This window comes from Prenolepis imparis, unplaced genomic scaffold, assembly GCF_030444845.1.
Source record: "Prenolepis imparis isolate NDT839.2.m4 unplaced genomic scaffold, iyPreImpa1.0 SCAF_1, whole genome shotgun sequence".
NCBI lineage: Eukaryota > Metazoa > Arthropoda > Insecta > Hymenoptera > Formicidae > Prenolepis > Prenolepis imparis.
This window is the reverse complement of record NW_028141159.1, coordinates 10,183,334-10,205,461: the sequence shown is the minus strand read 5'-3', so window position 1 is coordinate 10,205,461 and position 22,128 is coordinate 10,183,334. Positions and strand designations below refer to the sequence as shown.

The window sequence follows — 22,128 nt, the reverse complement described above, 5'->3', positions numbered from 1 at the left end:
GCTTGCGCGTCCAGGGATCGATGTCGAGCATCCTCAGGAATTCGCCCTCACTCGCGCGCATCCGTCTCGGGGAGTTTGCATTCGCATAAATTGCTTCTCGTTGCGCATCCTTTGCTTCTTAACATCGCGAAAGATAGCAGATATACCTACCCAGACAGCACCATGTCCAAAATTGGAGCATAAGATATCTTTAAACAATCTTTAAGACATCTTTAAGAAGTCTTATGATATGATATCCAAAAGACATCTTGAAAATATCTTAAAGATTATCTTAAAGATGTCTTATGCGCCAATTTTGGACATGGTGCTGTCTGGGTATCTACTCGTTTGAGGAAAATTACTACATAATTTAATTTTTTTTATTCAATCAAAATATAAGTGGAATCCAAATTAACTAGCTCGTTGTATTGTAAAATGATTTCAATGAAGAGAGCTCGTTGTATTGTAAAATGATTTTAATGAAGAGGGGTTGAAATGAGCAACAATATAAAAAATTAAAATTATTTAAAAATATAAGTTTTATTTGTGCGCATTTTGATTTCTTTTGTGCATATATTTATAGGATCACAAGATTGAAAGTGAAAACATGCCACAGAAAGAAAAAAGTTGCAATTATTGCAAACTGCATCGTATAAAAAAGAAATATATATTTAATACATAAAAAATAATATATTTAAATTAGAGAAGTGGAGTAAATTTAAATTAATTGTTTCGATAATATTCCGGCCACGCGTTTCTCTCTATCCAGGGGATGTAATGATAGACTCGAGTGTACACGCCGGGTATTTTGCTGCCACAGAATCGTCCAAAACTAGTAATTCCGATCACATTGTACATGCAATCATGATCTTGGTTAAAGATAGCAAGTGGTCCTCCGCTATCACCCTTAATAATTACAAACAAAAATGCATTCGATTAATTTTTATTTTCGCTTATTTATTACGAAAATAATATAATGCTTTTCGGGATAAAGTTTGCAATAATAAGTAAACTAAACTTTGACTCTAATTCTTTGACTGTATTTATAAATAAAATTAAAAAGAAATTGAAGTTAAATCATGCAATTAAATTTAATTAATAGTTACGAGAAGAACTATGAAGGGAATATAGTTTCTTTAGTTAAAATGAGGTTCCTATTAGGAAGAAGGAAAGTTTTGTTTCAAATATGAAGGAAAATATATTACTTGGCAGGTATCTTTTCCCGGTTGTCCCGCACATATTTGCGACTCGTCTATTATGCCTGATGCAAGCTGTAAACTGGAGCCGCCATCGGCAAAGCTTGCATTGCAAGATGTATAATTGACCAGATTGAGTGTTACTTTCAGCAAATTGTTCGAACCTGCATCTTCAGCTGCGAAATAAAACAATATTACCTAGTAATACAATATTAATTTACACATACATATACATATAATTATAATATATTATATTATTTATATTATTAATTATATCACATTATAGATTACACATATACATATATATACAATTACAAAATCTATAATTATAAAAATTTTTATTTAAATTATCTTATAATTTTTTTGTTAAAGATCTTACACCAGTCGACTACACCCCATCCAGTGGCAACGGCCTTTTTATCCGTGCCTATGTCAGGCAGGTCAATCGGAAGACACGCTGGTCTCACCCATGCATTATAGGTAACTTCTGTTTCCAATTGTAGTATAGCTATGTCGTGGTACTGTGATGAGCCTCTGTATTCAGGATGCTTTATCCTTTTTTCAATTTTAATTTCTTGCGGCCTCGCATCGTCATTCGTTTGTGCAAGATTCAGATCACCAACTCGTACCCATTTTGCGGCTCCCCTTTAAAGCAAATAGAAATTATATATATATATATATAATAAATTAGACACGTGAGTGAAGGAATGAAACTTACCAGTTTGCATTCCAAGAACAGTGTGCCGCTGTCAGGACGATCTTGGCAGAAATCAAGCTGCCACCGCAATTCCATAAGATATCCTGACCGTTCTCGAAACCAACGGCTGCCATGTGCGGAAATTCTTTTGGGTCGGCTTTTACGCCACCGATGATCAACTTGCGCGTTTTCAGGGCGCAACGAGACACATTTACGGGTCTTCGATGAGGGGTCAGTATGGGTGGTATTTCCAAGCCATAGACAGCTTCCGCGGCTTCCGCGCATTCTGAAGAATAGAGGAGATTATATCGACTTGAATAAATATTGAGCTTGAAGCTGCACAAAGAGAATTTTCTTTTAGAATTTACCCTGAAAATCATGGTAAGACAATATGGTATGGAAAGAATTTTATGAGAATGTCTCTGATTAATATTTATCACAATAAAAATAATATTATTTACAATAAAATATAAAATATGTTTGATTAATTTTACTATGCAGTTTAGTAAAATTAATTAAACATGTTTTATATTTTATTGTGATAGATATTATTATTTTTATTGTGATAAATATTAATAATCAGAGAAATTCTCATAAAATTTTTTCCATACCATATTGTCCCATGATTACCATGATTTTCAGGGTAAATTTTAAGAGAAAATTCTCTCAGTGTACATTTAAAATTGCGTCGCTTTTTTCGTTCTTTTGACGAATCACAGCTTCTTATCTCGCCTTCTAGACATTTGAATCCCATTAATATATTTTGACTTGGGTGTTTAAAATGCAGAAATATGTATTTATGCGACTTGTTTACGCAGCCAGTATAATTTTTTCGAGTCATAAAGAGGAAGACTAAGATCTTTTCTGAAATCTTTTATTTAATATTAGCTATAAGACTTTAAACTTTTCGATATCAATTTGATTTAGCGCTGAAAGCATATATGAAGCGCTGAAAGTATACGTTTAAGCTTATACTTTTAATCTTTAAATTAGATTGGATTTAGATTAGATTGGAAGATGTAGATTAGAAGATTAATTGGGAAGCTTACTTGCTCGCGCTAACGCTCCTCTGCTATCATCCAGCTTCAAAGGTCGCACCACGTCTGTCCGAATAGTAGTTTGTGGTATCGGTGTAGTCTGTTGTGGTAATCTGCTGGTGATACGAGTTGATGTCGGACAGCAGACTATCGGATCAAAACCTGAGAAACCGCAAATACTCTCCGGCATTTTGCCGGATAACAATTCCTGATGAATTACTGGACAGTCTTTTATAAGCTTACATATACCCTGGTTGCGCGATTCGATTGTACAGTTTTCTGAAAATTATAATAGATACACACATATGAGAGAAAGAATGCGATAATAAAATTTAAAATTAAAAAACTTTTATACGGTTATTTATTGTTATGTATTTAAAGTACTAAAAAAAGATATAAGTTGAAATATAAATATGAGATCTTATATTTCAATTACTCCACTTCTTAAATTGATTATATTATTTTAGTATTTAAACCGTATTTTATAGATGCATTTATATAATAGTCTGATAGAACTATATACGCAATTTTATCATCGTGCATTTAGGATTATCTAGAAAAGTTGTCAATAACTATAAAAATGTCAATAATTATATTGCCCTCTACTCTTCCTAAGTTCAAAATAATCTACTAATTATCACAGGCAGTGGAAGAGACGCTATCGCTGAATAAGTATATGTATATCGATAAAATTATATTTATTGAAATATTAATAATATATTAAGGTTGTATATTTCTTAAATTATTATTATTAGATATATAATGAAAACGCATTTTACATTTATTTTTAAATATAAATTTAGCTGCTATTTCTTACGCTCTTTTTCTGAAGTATATGATTGAAGTACGATTAAAGGAATATTAATTGTTTCAATTGAAGATACTAGAGAGAGAGATAAATTGACCTTACAATTATGTTGACAAGGCCACTGATTTATATAGGCTACAACGAGTTTAAGGCTTCTTTTTCGATGATAGAAATATTCCTATACAAGATTCGCGATTATTGTCAAATTATTATATCGATTAACTTACATGACAGGATGTATTACAAGGAATAAATGTAAAAATAACAGTTGATGTTTGAAATATTATTGTTAAGTAATTATTTAATTAATTTAGATTAATTTAGATAAATAAAAAGAATATATTTATAGTAGTCGAACAAATCAGTAATTATTTTTACGATTATGATTACTGTTATGTATGATTATATAATTATTTTATACGATTAGAGAATTACATGCTAAGAGTGGAATTTTTCCAGAATAAGTCGTTCCGGGCGACCTTCTCATTCTTTCGCAAATAATGCGCTCGACACATTCGTTCAAAACAAGAATTTGTTTTTTTAATGAAACGAACTATTACTCGCCTCCGATATCGCCCCCATTTGTCGGCAACAGGATCGACACCAGCATCAGTAATAATAACGGTGAAGCGGCCGACACGCTCTGTGACATCCTTGATCACTAAGTCTCCTCGCCTGGTCTCTCGCACTCGACACGACGGAAGATATACCTCGTCTAACTCGTCAGTCCGCTTGTATCCACATCCACTGGTTTCCGATTTTCCTCATGATCCCCACCATGTTCTTCCATGGTCTCACGATGGCGAGGTCATTTTTATCATGTACTTCGCGATAAGCCGGCTATAGTCGGAGAGTGAATGTGATTTCGCGTGCATCTTCCAAGAAGAAAGCATGAATTTCTCGTTTCAGCAAAATGTGAAACGATAAAAGATTAATAATCGGGGCAATTAGTATTCGCGCGCTGTATATTGTTCTGTAATAGGAATAGAGACGATATGATTCTTTGGTGATTTCTGAAAAATATATCTTATGTGAATTGTTACGAATCCACTAATCTTAATTCACTTTTTATTGATGTAACGCAATGATTACAAAATAGATCGATATTAGCATTAAAATGGTGCAATTGAATCTTCATTAGTTCATCATTACATATGCATACATGACTTTTTTACTTTCTGAAGACAAGCTTATTAATTAATTTTCAATGAGGAAATCTTAATGCAAGGATATAAGGATATCGAAATAGTTTTATTTACATTCAGCCAACGGAGATGAATTGATTTAGTCATGTTGCAAGAATGAATATACATGTAATCTTTTTTGATTAATTGAAATTTTTTACAGCTTCCTGAATCCTATTATGATTAGTAATCTTTTCTTCCCATCAAGATATTACGTAGAATTGCATAATTTGCATAATTTGCGCTTTATTAGGCTAAAAGTATAATTCCTTAATAAATGTTTATTATTTAATAAATGTTTATTTGCAAATTTTGCAATAAATTTGCTTAAATTGTATTATCTTAGCAATGAAATTGTACACAGATTATGTAATAATTATGAAAATTTCGTAGATAGATAAATTCTCTTATGAATGATAATGTGCAATGATATGCAAATTTTTTTAAATTATAACTTTAAATAAAATTTTTTACACTACACATACACACACATATAAATATTGTAATATATATAATATATAAATATAACATTATAATAAAATAATTGTTGCAGTTCACTAGATTTGCTATAATCTATAATAATAATATATAATAATAATTGCATATCAGAGTATTAAAATCGCTCTTATAAAGTAGTCATTAATTATTGCATTACATATAACGTTATGTGCAATATTACTATTTACAAACTATCATAGCCAAGTTGTAGCTGATGAGAAAGTTGACTTCAAAATAAAGAAAACAATTATATTTGTAGAGAAGATTTACCAATTTTTCCGTAATTATTGTATCTCCAAGAATTACATTTCTAATCAATTCGAACTTGTATTTTTGCACTTGTAACGCAAAGCAATTCCAAACTGGAAGCTTATAAATTAAAATAGATATATACTTATATACATATAAGAAATTATACCTGTTATGCTACAATTTACTGGTATCAGAATTTTTAATATTCATTTAATTTAAATTACTTATAGATTTAGCAAAAATTAAAATAAATATTATGCATTAAAATAAGAGAAAAAACAGCACGCATTGGAACTCAAGATAATTCTTGATATATTAAAATAGATTTATAATGATCGTTCCCCTTTTCTCTCTCTTTCTCTCTACATATTTTTTGTTTTATGTATTCAAAAATAATATCGGTAAATAAGTGAACTGTGAACTTAATACCGTAAAACAAATCCAATTCGGCTCATTGCGATCGATATTGCTGCAAGAAACTCGTTAGATTTAATAAGGCTGATATCATTATGAGCGGACCACGTTTACAGATCCAGGGATGTAGCGTTGATCCAAATGTTAATTTGCAAGTTAGAAATTAATATGATAATATGTGGCAGTGCTATTATCAATTTAGTAATAAAATTAATTATTTTGTGATTAGACAAATATTAATAAAAAAATAAGAATCTATATCATAAAGAAACATTTCTACGAATAAATTAAACTGTCGAGTATTATACAGAATTTATATTTTATGCATTCTAAAAGGATGTGCAATAGCATGAAAAATGTGCAAATATAGATAGTCCATGTTTAAGTAATTATTAGTGAGTATCTTTTTGAATTAATTAAATAGTACGAATGCAACATACGTACTGGATACTAAGATATAAAGAATATAACACAATTTTTCTATGAAATCCATTATTAAACTGAGACATACGCTTATCTCGGAAATAGATGCAAATGTATTAAAAAGTATTGTTTTGGGGAAGATCCAGCGGATACGTCATTGGCTATAGTTCCGACAATATCATGTTAATGACACTTTAGCTTACGAATCGTTAACGAACGTCACCATCATCGTGTGCACTTCGTTACGCATTATTCGGCATACTTAAAAGCGAGAACTTGCTATGAACACTTTTGTTCTAAGAAGGTGTCGATACGTCGCGTATCGGACTCGCAATATGTACGGAAAATTCGCAATTGCGTTATTCGTTGTTATTTTATTCAGAAATTCTGCAGCGCGAAAAAGTGAAGAAAGTTAGTTGAAAGTGATCGTTGGTTATATTCACAATCGATTTTGAGAAAACTTTATTTTGAGTATATACGCACACAAATCACAATCTTAATGCGATTTGTTTTAAATTCATCACACCTTATTTCGAATTCTTTCAAATTTAGGATCGATTTTTTTCATACAGAGAAATTGTGAACAGAAGATAATAATCGTAATAATATTTTAATTTTTAGTGTTAAATATTTTGTAGCAATTAATTTTAAGTAGGAAATTAAACAAGTAATCTATTAATTTAATTAATAGATTTAATTAACAGATGTTTGTTTAACTTTCTACTTAGGTAGCTATAGTTAAAAATAAATCCAAAGATTTATTTGACTCTTATTCTATTTACGTGTAAGTTATTGTACACTATACAACTTGCTTTTATACAAGCTGCCATATAGCTTTTAAATAAAATTTCACAACATATGTAACGTTTATTAAATCGCGATGTCGTAAATTACGAGAGTTTTTGTGAAAATTGTCTTTGTTATGTGAGATTTGATTGTGTGTGACTCAAGGAGCACGTGTAACTTGTTTAGGTCGATATATAAATAAATGTTGCGCGCCAGATGCGCAATTAAAGTAATCGTGACGCACGATAATAAATCGATGAATATACATTTTAGTTGCGCGTAGAGTTGATGAATTTCTGCGTATTCTATCTAATCATAAGTTTTTACATTGTAATTGTATGTACTATAAATTGAATTCCGTCGTTGTGATTTGCGTCTGTTTTCCGCTACTTATTTACATAATTCTTACGATTCTTATTTACATAATTCTTGCATTTTCACAGAATGCAAGGAATATGCCGATCTGGTTTATGAAACCGAGAATTCGCCAACTTTGCGTATCAACGCTGGTTCGAATAAAGTGTCTCGCTGCGCGATTATTGAGACACCTCTTATCATTGGCGGAGTTCAGGCAAAACCCGCGGAATTTCCGCACATGGTGAGAATAGATAGAAAAGTGTTGTTGTGAAACGAAATTAAAAAGTCACGCGATTAATTGCAAATACAACAGAAAATAGATAAGAAAACCATCTTTGATGATTATTAAATCAACGATGATATCGTAAACATTTAACTTACATATTGTAAAATTATTCAAACAGTATTAAAAAAATATTTATATATTATATATAAATATATAGATACATCAATATATTTATATAGAAATTAAACAATAATCTCATAAGTTACAAAAAAACACAAAATTTAAAATATATTTTTAGTATCGTATAAGAATTACATCTCATAATTTTTTTCATGAATAAAAAAAATTACAAATTTAAATCTTTAATTTGTTATTTTTAACAATAAAACAAAATATTTGATCCAATAATTTTTTTTGTAGTAACATGCTTAAGAATACAATATTCGTTTTTTTATATGTGGCAACTTAGATGATAATGCTTGGGAAACCTACCACTACACATCTAGACTTTCGTTTTGTATTATGTTTCAATGTGAAACACTCAATATTTAATCAATATCTAATTGATAAAATATGATTTATGTTGCAGGCAGTGATCGGTTATGGCAAGAGCGAGGCGGTGTCCTGGCAATGTGGAGGAAGCATCATTTCTGAGCATTTTATTCTGTCAGCGGCTCACTGTTTGGAATCCCCAGACAAGTACTAATTTTGTCTCTTACAATTATTATCATATTCATTTTATTACCATCAATTTTGGACTTAAACAAAATATAAAAATATCATTATTAATATTATCTGTCTATTTCAGGGGTCCCGCGACCAAAGTACGGGTCGGCTTGATTAATTTAACAACTCCAGGCGACGTTATGCAAGAGAGGAACATCGCGGAGAGAATTAAGCATCCGGATTACACGCCTTCGGTTAAGTATCACGATATAGCGTTACTTAAACTCGATCGACCGCTAGAGTTGAATCCTCGAGTGCGACCCGCGTGTCTTGAAGTAAGCTCGCAGATACCAGGCAAAAGCGCTATCGCTTCTGGATTTGGGAAAACTTCTTACGGTCAGTATTTCTTAAATATTATTTCTCTTGTATATTTTAATATTTCATGGTATATAAATTAATTTTGATTATAATTATATTCTCATTATTTTATATTAAATCTTTATATATAAATATATATCGCAAGATATTATATAAGATACTGTGCAGAAGCTAATATCGGTAGCAACGAATTAATGAAGGTGCAGCTGAATTACATTTCTGAAGATGATTGTAAAAAGAGTTACTCCGAGGATATTGGCACACGGCGATTGCCTGACGGTTTGATACAGGGTTTACTTTGTGCCGGTATAATGGAAGGCGGGAAAGATACTTGTCAGGTGCGTGCAATTTACCACTTGGAATTATTTTCAAGCCTTTTGACTCATAGCAAAGAATTTCGGAAAAAATACTTGCACTCCTCAAATTAATTTTTTTACAACAAAAAAAACTTTTCCATCTTTGGATGGATTTTTTAATTTTAATTTAATTACTCTATATATATAGAAAGATTTGAATATGACTTAATTTCGCATTATATATAGGGTGACAGCGGTGGTCCATTGCAAAGGGTTCTCGCGAAACCTTACTGCATGTATAGTATCGTGGGTGTAACAAGCTTCGGAAAATTTTGCGCTTTTAAAGATTCCCCCGCGATATACACCAGAATTAGTTTTTATCTCGACTGGATCGAGAATACTGTTTGGCAATAAAAAATCAGATCAAGATGCATCATCAATGAGAATGTCAATCTCTAACTAATTCCAACTTCAAAAAATAAATGTCGAAAGATAATTTTATACATAAATGACGAGAGAAATAAAATTTATCGAATGATCGAGAGGAAAAGAATCATATCTCATATATATATATATATATATATATATATATATATATATAATATTTATTTACATTGTAATTTTTATTGCAAAAGGATAATAATAATTCTCATTGATATGTACAATATGGTACCCAAACGTATGTATATATATATATATGTATGAACCACAGTATAATAAACATTTTCAAAACTTACATTTTATACAGGGAACCTATCTTAAATATATAATAATCAACGATGATAATATCGTACGCAATAATCATTAATATACGCTGTATAAGTAAAGATTATATTCAAATCACGTTTGTCAGATAAAAACGATGAAAATAAACGATAAAGATGCAGTAACATTAACAGATGTTATACATATGTCGAGTATACGTGGACGATATATTAACGAGAACTTACATAATAAAAAAATATACAGAGATGTGCTTTGCTTATTAATAGAAATCTCGGTAATCGTCGAATGCGATAAGATATTTAAAACTTTCATCGAGACACGATTAAAATCCTTACTTGAATATGATTATTATATACATTATGTGCGTGGTTTAAGTAATATCAGTCTTACGGCTCTCGAAAGAAAATGTACACACGTACACATACGGATTTGATCCGGAACATTATATTATGCATTACGGGTGCACAAACTAGTTTCTTCGCGACAGCATTGGACTAACAATCATTTCATACATTTACAATACACTTGTTCACAAGCTACTTTTAATTCAATATCGTTGTAAAAAAGAAAAAAAACGAAAGAAAAGAGAAAAGCAAAGAGTAGACGAGAGAAGAAACTAAAACAAGAGAAAATAATATCTATTCATACGTCATTCATTGTAAAAAAAAACGATAATAATACGCTAAAGAATTTTATGATATTGAAAGAAAATATTTAAAAATCTATAAATATAGATGCAAAATAGATGAAGAAAATATATTCTGTTCTCTTGTTTTAAACTAATCTCTTTTAAAACTCAATTAATCGCAGTAGTGTGAATTAATATCACATTGTATACATATATACGTAATATATAATATAATAACATATTACTCTTCATAAACTCGATTAAATAGCATCGCACTACCAAATTGACAACAAATAAATATCTAAGAGAATAATTTAGATTATATGAGGACATTATATATCTTCATCATTCATACTTTCATCCATATTCGCTTTGAAGTATACGATACTTTGATGAACTAAGAAAATTCCTAGAAGAACATGATAAATATAATAAAAGCTAACTACAATGAAAATTGAAAGATTCGACGTTAAAAACTATATAAGTAAAAAAAGCTTAACGCGCCAATTAAAATCTTGTTATCCACTTCGAAAAATTTCTACGAACAGAGAAAGCAGTCTCAATATTGCTATGAAAGCCCGCTGGAAGACGTACAACGGTGCCTGCAAATGACTAGCTACAGCTTTGTCATCTCTCACGATCGTCTCGACGTTCCTTCCGGTACGTACTTTCATAATTCAAAGTACCATCTAATTTATTGCGAAAGCGATGACACGTTTGTGTCACTCTGGTTTGTTGCTCTGTCGTTCCAAAAGCAAAATTTCAAAGATCAATAAATATTTAAACGCTTTCATTCAATAATGCAGTTGATCAAAGTAACAGATGTACTTCGTACATTGTATCCATATTGCATGTATCTCCGTACGAGCCAGCCGCGGACGTTTTAGAGAGACATGCATTCAATCAAACGAGAAAGCCTCAAAAAACACAGGCACAGACTTTGAAGTAGCAGCACTTTGAACGTGCCGGAAGGAAGTGAAAAAATGATTACAAATTCACTCTTGATTCCTGATACAGAAATTTCGAGATAAGAACTCGAACTTTTTGGCAATAGAAAAGTTCAGTGCCAGAAGAATTCACACAGATTCATGCATTCGCAAATATATATTCATACTCCGCTCTGTTATTGTTATCCCGGCACTTTAAAATTGTACTGACCGCACTAATTTGTAAATACTCGAGAAAAATTGCGCCGATTCTTCAGAAAAAGAAATATTTGACATATGAAGATTCGGCTCACATATACCTTGTTTTCTTTTTAATCGAGAATTATTTTCTGTAAATCATACAAATTAATGACCAGTATTATGCAACGTTTCAGTCCATTAATACGCATATAATATATAACATAATCGAGCTGTTTACCAATGCGCTCCGATGTGCACTCGCATTTATTGCGATTTTTTTATTGAGCCTTGTTTGCTTAAATACGTGTCGATTTGGGTATCAACCGTATAATGCGCGATTATATGTAACACGTATGTATACACATACATATACGCGTGTATCTATATATACCTAATTCTATTCATATATCATATATTCATATACATATATAGATATATAAAATATAAATCGTTCTTAAAATAATCCGCGAGAGATGAGTCCCGAAGGGAGTAAATAATTGCGCGATAGAAGATTAGTAGTTTAATATATTACAAGGTATATATAGTATTTCACTGATTCTTCTTGATTCGGATATTCTTGATTCGGATATTCTATAATAGTAGTAATGATTGCTGAAACTTTCTTCACCGTGTAAAGTTACAATTTTATTTATTCTATTCTCTCTATTCGCGAAATAGTAGGTACACGCGAAAGAAAGGAGGAACTGCAAGAGAAACGGCAGATAGCACCAGTTAGATAATAAGAATATAGAAAAATAGTAGAAAGTTGCCATTGATGGTTATATTGTTCCGTCGTTGATAATGTTTATGTTCGACTGCAAACACAAACTTCGCTTTTTCGCAAAGGCTTTTTATAGTTGTTAATAGTATAATTCTTTAATATTTAATGAAATGTTGGGATAGCATCACTCTAGTATATGACAATAACCCAGAAGAGACCCTAGCTTCTGATAAAAACATTCGTAAATCATCTTTTAGTTAGGCGTTTATGTATTTGGACGATGAGCTACACACACGCGAAACAAACGTCTATATAATTCACACCTCAAGGCACATCACGTTTGTCAGTGTAATCTCGCAACTGTTTTACCTTTACTGAGACCTTACACGAGACTAGAGACGTGTCCCGTTAGACTCGTAAAATAATGAACACAGGCTGGTCGAGAATCTGTGTTCCACAGGAAGGATCATATTAAGGGCGTCAGAAACGAAGAGATGGAAGAGAGAGATAGAGAGAAAGAGGAAAAAATTTACAAGGAAAGAAATGGAGATAACTTACAGGATTATAATATTGGCCGTTATGACGAGATCAGCAAGATTTGAGCGACTCGATCTGGTGGAAGCTCGACCGCAACCGACTATCTTGAGTCCGTAGGCGGGTCGAAAATCTCTGAGGAATGAGGAAGCAGAGGAAGAAGAAGAGGACGTTCGAGAAGATAACGTACGACGATGATGTTCGTGCCGATGAACGTGGCTACTGGCATGCTAGAGACGGACGCAGGATAACCTTGGTGATCCTATTGTATGATGATGTGGATGCTGGGATCTGGAACGACAAGAATGCAAAAATACAATAAATAATTTTGTTCCATTCAAGTGATAACATGTAAAAAGAGGGAAAGTATATATAGCGTTTTGAAATAATTAATTACGATTAAACAAAGTGTATGTATGCATATATATATAAATGTTTTAATTTATTGATTTTTGATCAAATTTCAAAATTTATTGCAATTTAGTATAACCATATGCTATTCATTTTAATTTGATATAAAAATTCATCGAGCTCTTAAATTTTTTTATGAATACTTTTCTTTCTCTTATATAAATATAATATTCTCTTCTCTCTCTATACATATATAAAATATATAAAGAGAGAAGATAGTATTTATATATAAAAAAATTTAAGAGCTCGGTGAATTTTTATATTAAATTAAAATACATAGCATATGGTTACACTAAACTGCAATAAATTTTGAAATTTGATCAAAAAACCATAAGTTAAAACATTTAATATTAGAAACGATTCTTCCATATAATTTAAGATACGTGTTGAAATATAATTACAAATGATTACAAAATTCAATTTTGTTAACGCAAAGAGACTAGTCTGGATCCAATTGATTAAAAATGCTCCATTTTTTCGGCCAACTTTCAGCGGAATTGAAGTTTCGTGACAAATTGATTGCGATTTGTAACGATAATTAATAATCGCTAATTAATACGCTTAATCCAGCCTTTCAATGATTCGGAGTGCACGTCTTATGCATATATGTACGTATGTACGAACGCACGTGTAAACACCGTAAGCAAGCAAGCAACGAGAGTCGAGATTACTCCGGTCCGTCCCACGCGTCTAGACGTCTTAAAATTTTTTTCTCTTTTCTTTTTCGTTTTCTTTCTCTCTCTCTCTCTTTGACTGTGTTCACCAAGGCGTGGTACCACACAGCATGACCACGGTGCGTATATATGATCCTGCGCCACGACTTCTCACCGACCGCGTCTCAAACATAATTTCTACAGGGTATCTCAGAAGTCGCGCACATTTTCTCCGCGCAAAGATACCGGCCACTCCTGAATTGTTTCAATGTCGAGAAACGCATAGATAAAGATACTCGAGAGTTCAACTCCTCTGATGCACTTTTGAAGATTAAAGTGTCTCCTGCAGCCTCTTATCGTGCGTATGCAACTTTAGTGATACTGGGAATTACTGATTGTGAGAATTATATTTCAGTCTTATAGTTATCGGATCATGTTGTTACTCGAAAGCAAAATGTAAAGATTTTATTATTTTATCCCAAATTGCATATCATGTTGAATATACATAATTCTCAAATAACGCGTGATATTGGATTGAGCAGTAATTATACAGTAATAGATATTGGATTGAGTCTTAAAGTTAAAATGTCATTCATTTAGTATCAAATATCAATAAATTACGATACTCTGTTTGTTATGATAATATTCTATATATTCTCCGCAAATATAGATACTTTGTATTACGTTGAGATATCATAAAAGAAAACATCATTTGCAATAATATCTTAACAAAAATCGATAAAAATAATTAATATGTATATTATCAAAAAATATAAATTATTTTTTAATATTATATTACTAATTAATGCTCCAAAATTTTTTATTTAGAAAGAATTTTTGTTTACGTTTGTTGAAGAGTAGATTTTGATGCACTCTTTGTATTTATTCCTATATATATGTAGATATATATACGTGCATGATGACCGATATCATCGAGGTAAATTATTTTATAAAAATGAACAATGCATTTTAATTTAAAAAAAAAACACCTTATAACTCTATCACGCATTTGCTTAAAATTCATTAATTTCGTGTTCGATGTATGTAAAACAATTTTTGTCTCGATAAAATATTCAATATAAATTATAAACTTTTTTCTTAAAATGTGTGCATAAAGCAATGGCGAATCATACATATAGTAAAAAATCATACCGAAAACATAATTTTGCCATAATATTTCAATAAAAAGGTAATAATTAGAAGTAATCAGAAATATTATTTCCGATATTAAATTTATATGCTTATAAATATTTTTTATTTTCATATATTTATTATCTATGAAGAGCCCACAAAAATGTGTTCAATAAAATTAAAATTTTATTAAAGAAAGAAAAGAAGTATGTATCGTTAATAAAATAAATGTTAACAAACAATCACGTTACACGTCGCAGAAAAATCTTGATATGTTTTACACGAGAAAATAGAGTTTGAGTTCATTAAATCGGAAATGTCTCTGCCGCGAAATGTCAATCACAAATCAATAAATTGTGTGAATAATATTCTACAATAATAAATTTAAAAAGCTCTGATATGTAAATATAAATTCAAACTAATAAGATTAGACGCAACAAACTTGTTATTAAATATTTCTCTAATTATAGTTTGAATGTCCTTCGGTCCTTTCTTTGGACCATCTTCAGCAGATCGATATTGATCTGCTGGAACGTTCAAACTAATTAGAGAAATATTAATAACAGTTTAATAACAAGTTTATTGCGCTTAATTTCTGCGTCTTGATCTTATTAGTCTGTTTCTGAATTTGTATTTACATTCGTAATTCGTCGCTGCTTGTAGCCTTCTCTCTCTCTCTCTCTCTCTCTCTCTCTCTCTCTCTCTCTCTGTCGCTAATAATAATATATAAAATAATATCTAAAAAGGTCACCTGTTCCAAATTCATTGCCAAACGACACGGGAAAAAGCGTTGTGCTGATAAATATAGACAGATTTTAGCGACATTGCAGAAAGTAGGTTAATGCATTAACGCACCAGGATCGAGTTTCGCAAACTTTCGAATGAATGAAGCTATCGAACAAGTCAAACTGAGCGCAAATCTGTCTTGGATCTGCTGGTTTTGTTATATACCTTCTTTTCAGACCAGACAGATCAGAGTCGAGGATATCTTGCGTTTGTAAAGAATCATTTCGTTCGTTATACTTATAATAGCGCATACGATGTGTACTTGGCAGTGTGTCAAGGACCGTTTTACATTCTTTTGGCCCTGAAAATATTCGCCAAGACCTTGCTTATAGATATTGTCGCTAAACTTCGTATGTTGATTTATAAGTAGTCACGTCGGCTTTAGATAAAAATATGGAATATGGTTAATGAATTGTGGCATTTAAACGGAAAATGCAACGAACTCAACACTATCGATACCTATCGATACCTATCGATGTACCTACAAAGGAAGAAGAGGGAAAAAGAAGAAACCACCCGACTGGATGAATGAATGTGTATGCGTGAAAAATGTACATATATATATCCATGAAAACGAGTAAAAGTTATCGCTTCGATGGTACTCGAGGGGGACGGACTCCCCCTTCATTCACTCGTGATTTCAGTGTTATTTATATAACATTTATCGGAAGGGAGATTAACAATTCCGCTTACTCATTGGATCCATATACACAACTTGATTCTCTCTCGAATAATATATATACACCTATTTAAATTCATTTCAATAAAGGGAGAAGGACCTTCCCTCTCGTAACACTTCAATTTTCAATATTATATATCTCGATCACTAAGAGAAGAATTTGATTCAAATTCTATAAAATCAAAATCTACTACGAAATTAAAAGAGACAAGATTATCTATTCGCAGATCTTCGGTCATCAATTCGCACGAATAGCACCTGATTCTTAATCATGATTTCAACTCGCGAAAAGAAAAAATCTCGTTCCAAAAGAAATACATTCTTTGCACAATCCTTCCATTATTTTTGTCTATTTTATTTGTTACGTCCATTTTATTTATTACATCCCTTATATCGTGTCACGAGATGAATTGAATAACGTGACGAAACGCGAAGAGAAAAAACAAGAAGACGGAACAGAGCGAGAGAAGAAAGGGGATACATCGCGACAGTTCGCGCCATATAAAATCGGTACATTATATTGCGTGGTAACAACCTTTAGTTAAGATGATTTAATTAAAGTCGCGCGACTCCTCGTCGGTCGCGTCGCGTCTGTTATCGCGACGTCGGCGGTCGGCTGTTATTTATAGAGAGAAAGTTTCAAGCCGCGGTGAACATACATATACGTATCTGCGGCTCCCAGGCTAAAAAGGACGTTCGTAAAATTTGCAAATGTATAATTTTTACGTTATTTGCAATTGCGAATCGCCGAAACGGATAAATGGTAAAATGAAGGACGTTTGAGTTATTGCAGGCACTCTCGAGGAAGCTCGTTGCACTTTTATCGGTTAATAATAGCTTTCGCGAGCGTGGTACTATTCCGTCTGCGCGCAAAGAGAAAGCGTAAATAGATGACATATATCTCTTACAATTAGAAAAGCGAAGACATAGTAAATCCAGAAATTGAAAGCTTTAAGCTCCATATTATCTCAATTATTTTTTCTCTTAAATTTATATTTAAAAATTAAATAGCACTGCAAAGATCGTATAAGCTTTTAAATTTTGGAACTTCGAAGTATCATTAAAAAAAAGTCTCTTTACAAAAGACAAAGAAATTAAACATATGCTTTATTAATGAATTAAATAAAAACTTTTTTTATTATCATTTTTGTCATAATTAATTTTTCATTTTTTTTATATTATTTATTTATTACGATCTTTCATTGAAGTCATTTTCGATGCTTGTTGGATTTAACTCTTGTAATGTTTTCGCAGACAGTGACTTCATGAAATTCAAATGCGTATTATAATCCTTTAAAAAGCAGTATATAAATGTTGATGTTGTCGCGATGTCTGTTGCATTGAAAATTCGAGTGTAATCCGTTGATATATGATTAAAGATTCTACAATCTTGGCATTTATCAACCAGCAGAACCAAACGAGTCTCTGATTTTACTCTTTTTATTTCATGTCACGTGCAAGGATTAGCCCATAAGAATATACAAGCGTAAGGAATAAGCGCATATATGAGTAGGGGTTTGGCTTCAAACGAGTATTGAATATATATATATATATATATATATATATATATACATATATGTGAAAATGATCAAATTTGTGAAACGTAAAAAAACGTAAAAAATTTGATACATTCGCTTGATTAAAAAAAACTTTTATTTTATTAAAATTATAAAATATAAATAAAATTAAAATACGAAAGGAATTTTTTGATGTATCTTATAGTTATTCATCTGTTTAAGGTTGTTGCAAATCAATCAAATTTCAGAAAAATAAAACGAAAAAACTGTCAAACAGTTTCCTTGATAAAAATATAATTATTATTTTTGAATATGTGCTTTTAATTATAAGAAGAAAATCATTTTCACACAATAATTAGTCAAAATCAGAATATGCAGATTAATTTACGTAGCAATTTATTGCGTAAGCCGCGTCTTCCTTGTCCCGTCCGTCATAAAAATAAGTTTTAATAAACTTGACAAAGTATTTTTATGCGAAGAAGAGATAAGGGTAAAATCAGGCTTACCGTACAGATTGTGTTATCCGAGCTCGACGTCGCGTTCGCTCCGCTGCTGTTCGCTATCATCCCCCGATTGTTTTTCTCCCGCACGCGCGCTCTTGTTTCCCTCGTTCTCAATTCGAATCGTCGTGTAGCTTCTCCCTTCTCTCGTCGCGATCTCGTCGTTCCCTCATCTCTAAGATGATTCTCGCGTTCCGCGAGATGATTACGGCTTACTTGGTCCCGCTCTCTCGTCTTGGCGAAATTGCCGGTGAAGATACTGGAGTAGTTCGTACAACTTGAGTTCGTATCGAGACGAGGGGCACAGCTTTCTCGCCGGTGGATTCACCAGTAGGGCGCATCGTTGGCTAGGTGCTGCCAGGACGCGAATTCGCTCCAGGTGCGCATGCTGAGCCTGGTGATTTCCGTGTTGCGCGGGATCATGCTGCCATTCCCGTTGTTACCGGATATCCCATCGCATGTCGTCGTCTGGATGTTGTCGCACCATTTGGCTGATACTTGGGGCTGAAGCGTATGATGTGTCTCAATCCTTTGACATGTGCTTGCATCGAACATTATTTTTCTTGGGGTTCTTTTGAAATTCATTTAACGTATCGGCTTACATTTGATGTAAAAAAAATATTTTTCTCTAAATGTATTTACATTCTCGTTTTTTTTTTAGGAACAAAAAATTTTAACCGGGTGGATATTGGGCAAAAGTCGTCGTTCGAATAGAAATATTCTTGAAGGCATTTAAACCTTGAGGACATCAATAGCTTTGGGAAGCAATAAACCATAATTGCCGCTACTTGGTAAATATTTGATAAATGTACCAAAGATTCTTTGGTGCATATGTATGTTCATAAGTAAAATATCACGTAATAATTTTTATGAAATATGCCAGCTCGTCAGTGTCATCAAGGAATATCGTCGTACATCATTACTAAAATTCCAAATAGAAGTGATATCACAGTCAATATATATTCGGCAAATATTAGAAAATTTTCTCTCTGTCTATTTGTGAGAAATTATATATTTAAATTTAAATTAATTTAAATTAAATGATGTATATTTAAATTGAGAAATATTCAATGATTAAGAGGCACATTAAACCAAATTAAATAAATGAAATTATAATTTAGAAAAGGACAAATGGCATGTTTAGAAGGTAAGAAATTTACCTCTTGCTTCTTACGAATCACGTAATTCTTGCCCTCGTTATTATCCCAGGATTCCTTGCCATCGGTGCAATATTGTACACAGAATTCAATAACGTTCGACGCCACGGGCAGAGTGAGCCGGAATTGGAAGGTGTCGTAGAGCATGAGGGGAGCTGGTGACCCCCGTTGCTCCACGTACGTGCAGTGCACATCCTCGTGAGTGGACCAGGAGTCGTTGCTTACCCTCACCACGACTTCCTTGTCGTAGGCCAGATTCCGGACCTTTACCGTACCTATCAGGCATTGCTCGGATTCGCGCACAATCACATTCTCCAAGCTGACGTTATCCTGATCGAGCTTACGACGAAAGGCGAGATAGTCACTCGCCGGTTGCGGGAAGGTCACTTGCCACAGCGGCGTAGAGTTTTGCATCGTATCCTGATTCTGATCCTTGGCCGAACCGAGTAAACCTCCGGTCAGGCCGGCCACGTAAGCCGTGCTCCACAATGGTGGCACGTGGCTCGGTTCCGACATTACGCGAACCTGCACAAAAGATTGGACGAAATATTGAAAGTAAAGAAAAAATAATAGAGAACAAATTGTTGGACTGCTTGTTTCCGCTGATTAATGACTCATGATAATTCGAAATGGAAACTCAGATTGGAATTCTTTCTTTCTCTCTCCACTTTCTCCTCTTCTTTCTCTCTCGCTCTCTTTGTCTGCTTTCGAGATAAATTTAAAATATAATTGAGAACATTTTTTCTCACAAACTATATGAAAAAAATTACTTGCTCGCAATTGAATTTATTATTATTTATTAATACTAACAATAACAAATTATGTGTGTTAAATTACACTGGAGTAAAAGAGCACCACGTGGAGAAATGCTACTCTAGAGTATATAGAGTAACCACGTATTTTCATAATATTGAAATTTAATTAGCTATATCCTTTTGCAAATCCATGATTAATGTACATTAATTAGTAAGAATTTTCGCGCTATAATGAGCTAATTGTAAGTCTTTAAAAGCATATTATAGATAATATGTTCTATTGTTATATTGATAGGTTATAGTGTACCTTAGATCTACGGTATTCACGTAATTTGCTGCGTAACATGTCTGTGTTTGTTGTCAAGCTCTTTGATGTTATTTCGATCATTTGATTAATGTATCAAAAAATGTTAAGTATATAAAAAGATTTCACTTTTGGAAAAGACTTTCGTTTTATCGAAATATTAACTTGCAGTTCTTATTAGAGTCAAGCGAGAACTGACCATAAAGGCCGAGCTCAGGTATTTAGGGACCCTTAAACTTTATGACGAAACTTCTAGAAATAAGTAGAAATTTCTTTTTCTGCGTACCCAGTCAGAACACAGAAATTTCTTACCTACTAGTTTCGAACCTTTTGTGAAGAATCTTTTGTGCATCACAGAAATATTAAAAGTTTGCATTCTTGACATAAATACAATATATACGATACAAGAATCGATTATTTAGATTAAATGTAAATTTTGAAATTGGGATATTTCAAGAGCAATTAATATAAAAAACTTTAATATCAAAAATTCGGTAAAGAGTAACTACTTTTTTTTTAAATATAATTTATTCCTATAGTCATGATCGCATGGAAATATTCTCAATTATTTTTAAAATTCATTTTGCGAGTAATAAATTCGTTTAAATATTTGAAGAACATTTAATTTAAAAAACATTTTTTAAATATCAATTCAAGTTTAAAATTACTGCATCATATTATTGCGGAATGAATTGAATTTCAAAAATCCACGTCCATATAGTTTAATTTTGATAATAATTACAAGGTAATATTATTAAATATCTTGACACAGTAAGACGAATTAAATAAAGTGCTTTTTGCCACTTTTTTTGCTTCTGACATATGTATAAATCCAATTTACATTTTTTAATAATATACATGTAACAGTTTAAATAATCAAAAAGTTAGCAGATACGCACATACATCAAATGCGCGTTATTTGCGTGCATCTTAAAGCAAAATATTAATATGATACTTCAATAAAAATATTACTTCAAACGAAAAGTAGCATCCAAAAGTAAGATAAAAATGAGTTGTTAAACTTATCGCTGTAATATTGATTTTGCCTATCTGTATCATTTGCGAGCTTCTCCAAAGTAAACACAGACTTAGATACGTACCTACTTTGCTTGCGAACGTAGTACTTTGTGTCGGCCAAAATCTTTTATGAATCTTTATTGGTACAACATTGATTCATGATAAAAAAAACCTGGTACAGATTTATTCATTAAAAATATTTACGTATTTTCTTTTCTTTACTTTTTCTTACTGAAGAAACAAGTCAGCAGGTGCTGCGAAACACATATACGAATAATAAAATCC

General features: G+C 32.0%; 3 protein-coding genes across 6 annotated transcripts in view; 1 reads left to right on the top strand and 2 right to left on the bottom strand.

Annotated features, from left to right (window-relative positions):
* Positions 1–500: 500 nt before the first annotated feature.
* On the bottom strand, positions 501–4,466 carry LOC145945159 (venom protease-like). Its single transcript, XM_083053984.1, has 6 exons — positions 4,282–4,466; positions 2,922–3,188; positions 1,894–2,158; positions 1,555–1,820; positions 1,185–1,351; positions 501–885 (listed from the first exon to the last, which is right to left on the bottom strand). The coding sequence occupies exons 1-6, from the start codon at positions 4,367–4,369 to the stop codon at positions 703–705; spliced, it is 1,236 nt and encodes a 411-aa protein (XP_082910110.1). The 5' UTR covers positions 4,370–4,466; the 3' UTR covers positions 501–702.
* Positions 4,467–6,701: 2,235 nt separating this feature from the next.
* Positions 6,702–9,746, top strand: LOC145945119 (serine protease snk-like). Its single transcript, XM_083053950.1, has 6 exons — positions 6,702–6,899; positions 7,718–7,872; positions 8,447–8,556; positions 8,666–8,919; positions 9,070–9,239; positions 9,444–9,746. Exons 1-6 carry the CDS (start codon positions 6,770–6,772, stop codon positions 9,609–9,611), a joined length of 987 nt encoding a protein of 328 aa, XP_082910076.1. The 5' UTR covers positions 6,702–6,769; the 3' UTR covers positions 9,612–9,746.
* Positions 9,747–9,861: 115 nt separating this feature from the next.
* Gbs-70e (Glycogen binding subunit 70E) overlaps positions 9,862–22,128 on the bottom strand; it is a 29,157-nt gene continuing 16,890 nt past the window's right edge. Inside the window, exons 4-6 of one of the 4 annotated variants that reach the window (XM_083053959.1) lie at positions 19,771–20,292; positions 18,617–19,114; positions 9,862–13,224 (exon numbers count right to left, since the gene is read on the bottom strand). In XM_083053959.1, the coding sequence (XP_082910085.1) occupies positions 18,935–19,114; positions 19,771–20,292 (702 nt within the window). In that variant the 3' untranslated portion in view covers positions 9,862–13,224; positions 18,617–18,934. The other 3 variants (XM_083053963.1, XM_083053965.1, XM_083053970.1) reach the window with 3 other exon arrangements.

Bases quoted from the DNA above. Each gene is read 5' to 3' on its own strand.
- LOC145945159 (XM_083053984.1), bottom strand. From the start codon at position 4,369: ATGTCACAGAGCGTGTCGGCCGCTTCACCGTTATTATTACTGATGCTG. The intron at 1,821-1,893 runs GTAAGTTTCATT...TTTGCTTTAAAG, and splicing joins TGTTCTTGGAATGCAAACTG to GGGAGCCGCAAAATGGGTAC. The intron at 1,352-1,554 runs GTAAGATCTTTA...TTTATTTCGCAG, and splicing joins ATGGGGTGTAGTCGACTGGT to CTGAAGATGCAGGTTCGAAC.
- LOC145945119 (XM_083053950.1), top strand. From the start codon at position 6,770: ATGAACACTTTTGTTCTAAGAAGGTGTCGATACGTCGCGTATCGGACT. The intron at 8,557-8,665 runs GTACTAATTTTG...TGTCTATTTCAG, and splicing joins TGTTTGGAATCCCCAGACAA to GGGTCCCGCGACCAAAGTAC. The intron at 9,240-9,443 runs GTGCGTGCAATT...CATTATATATAG, and splicing joins GCGGGAAAGATACTTGTCAG to GGTGACAGCGGTGGTCCATT.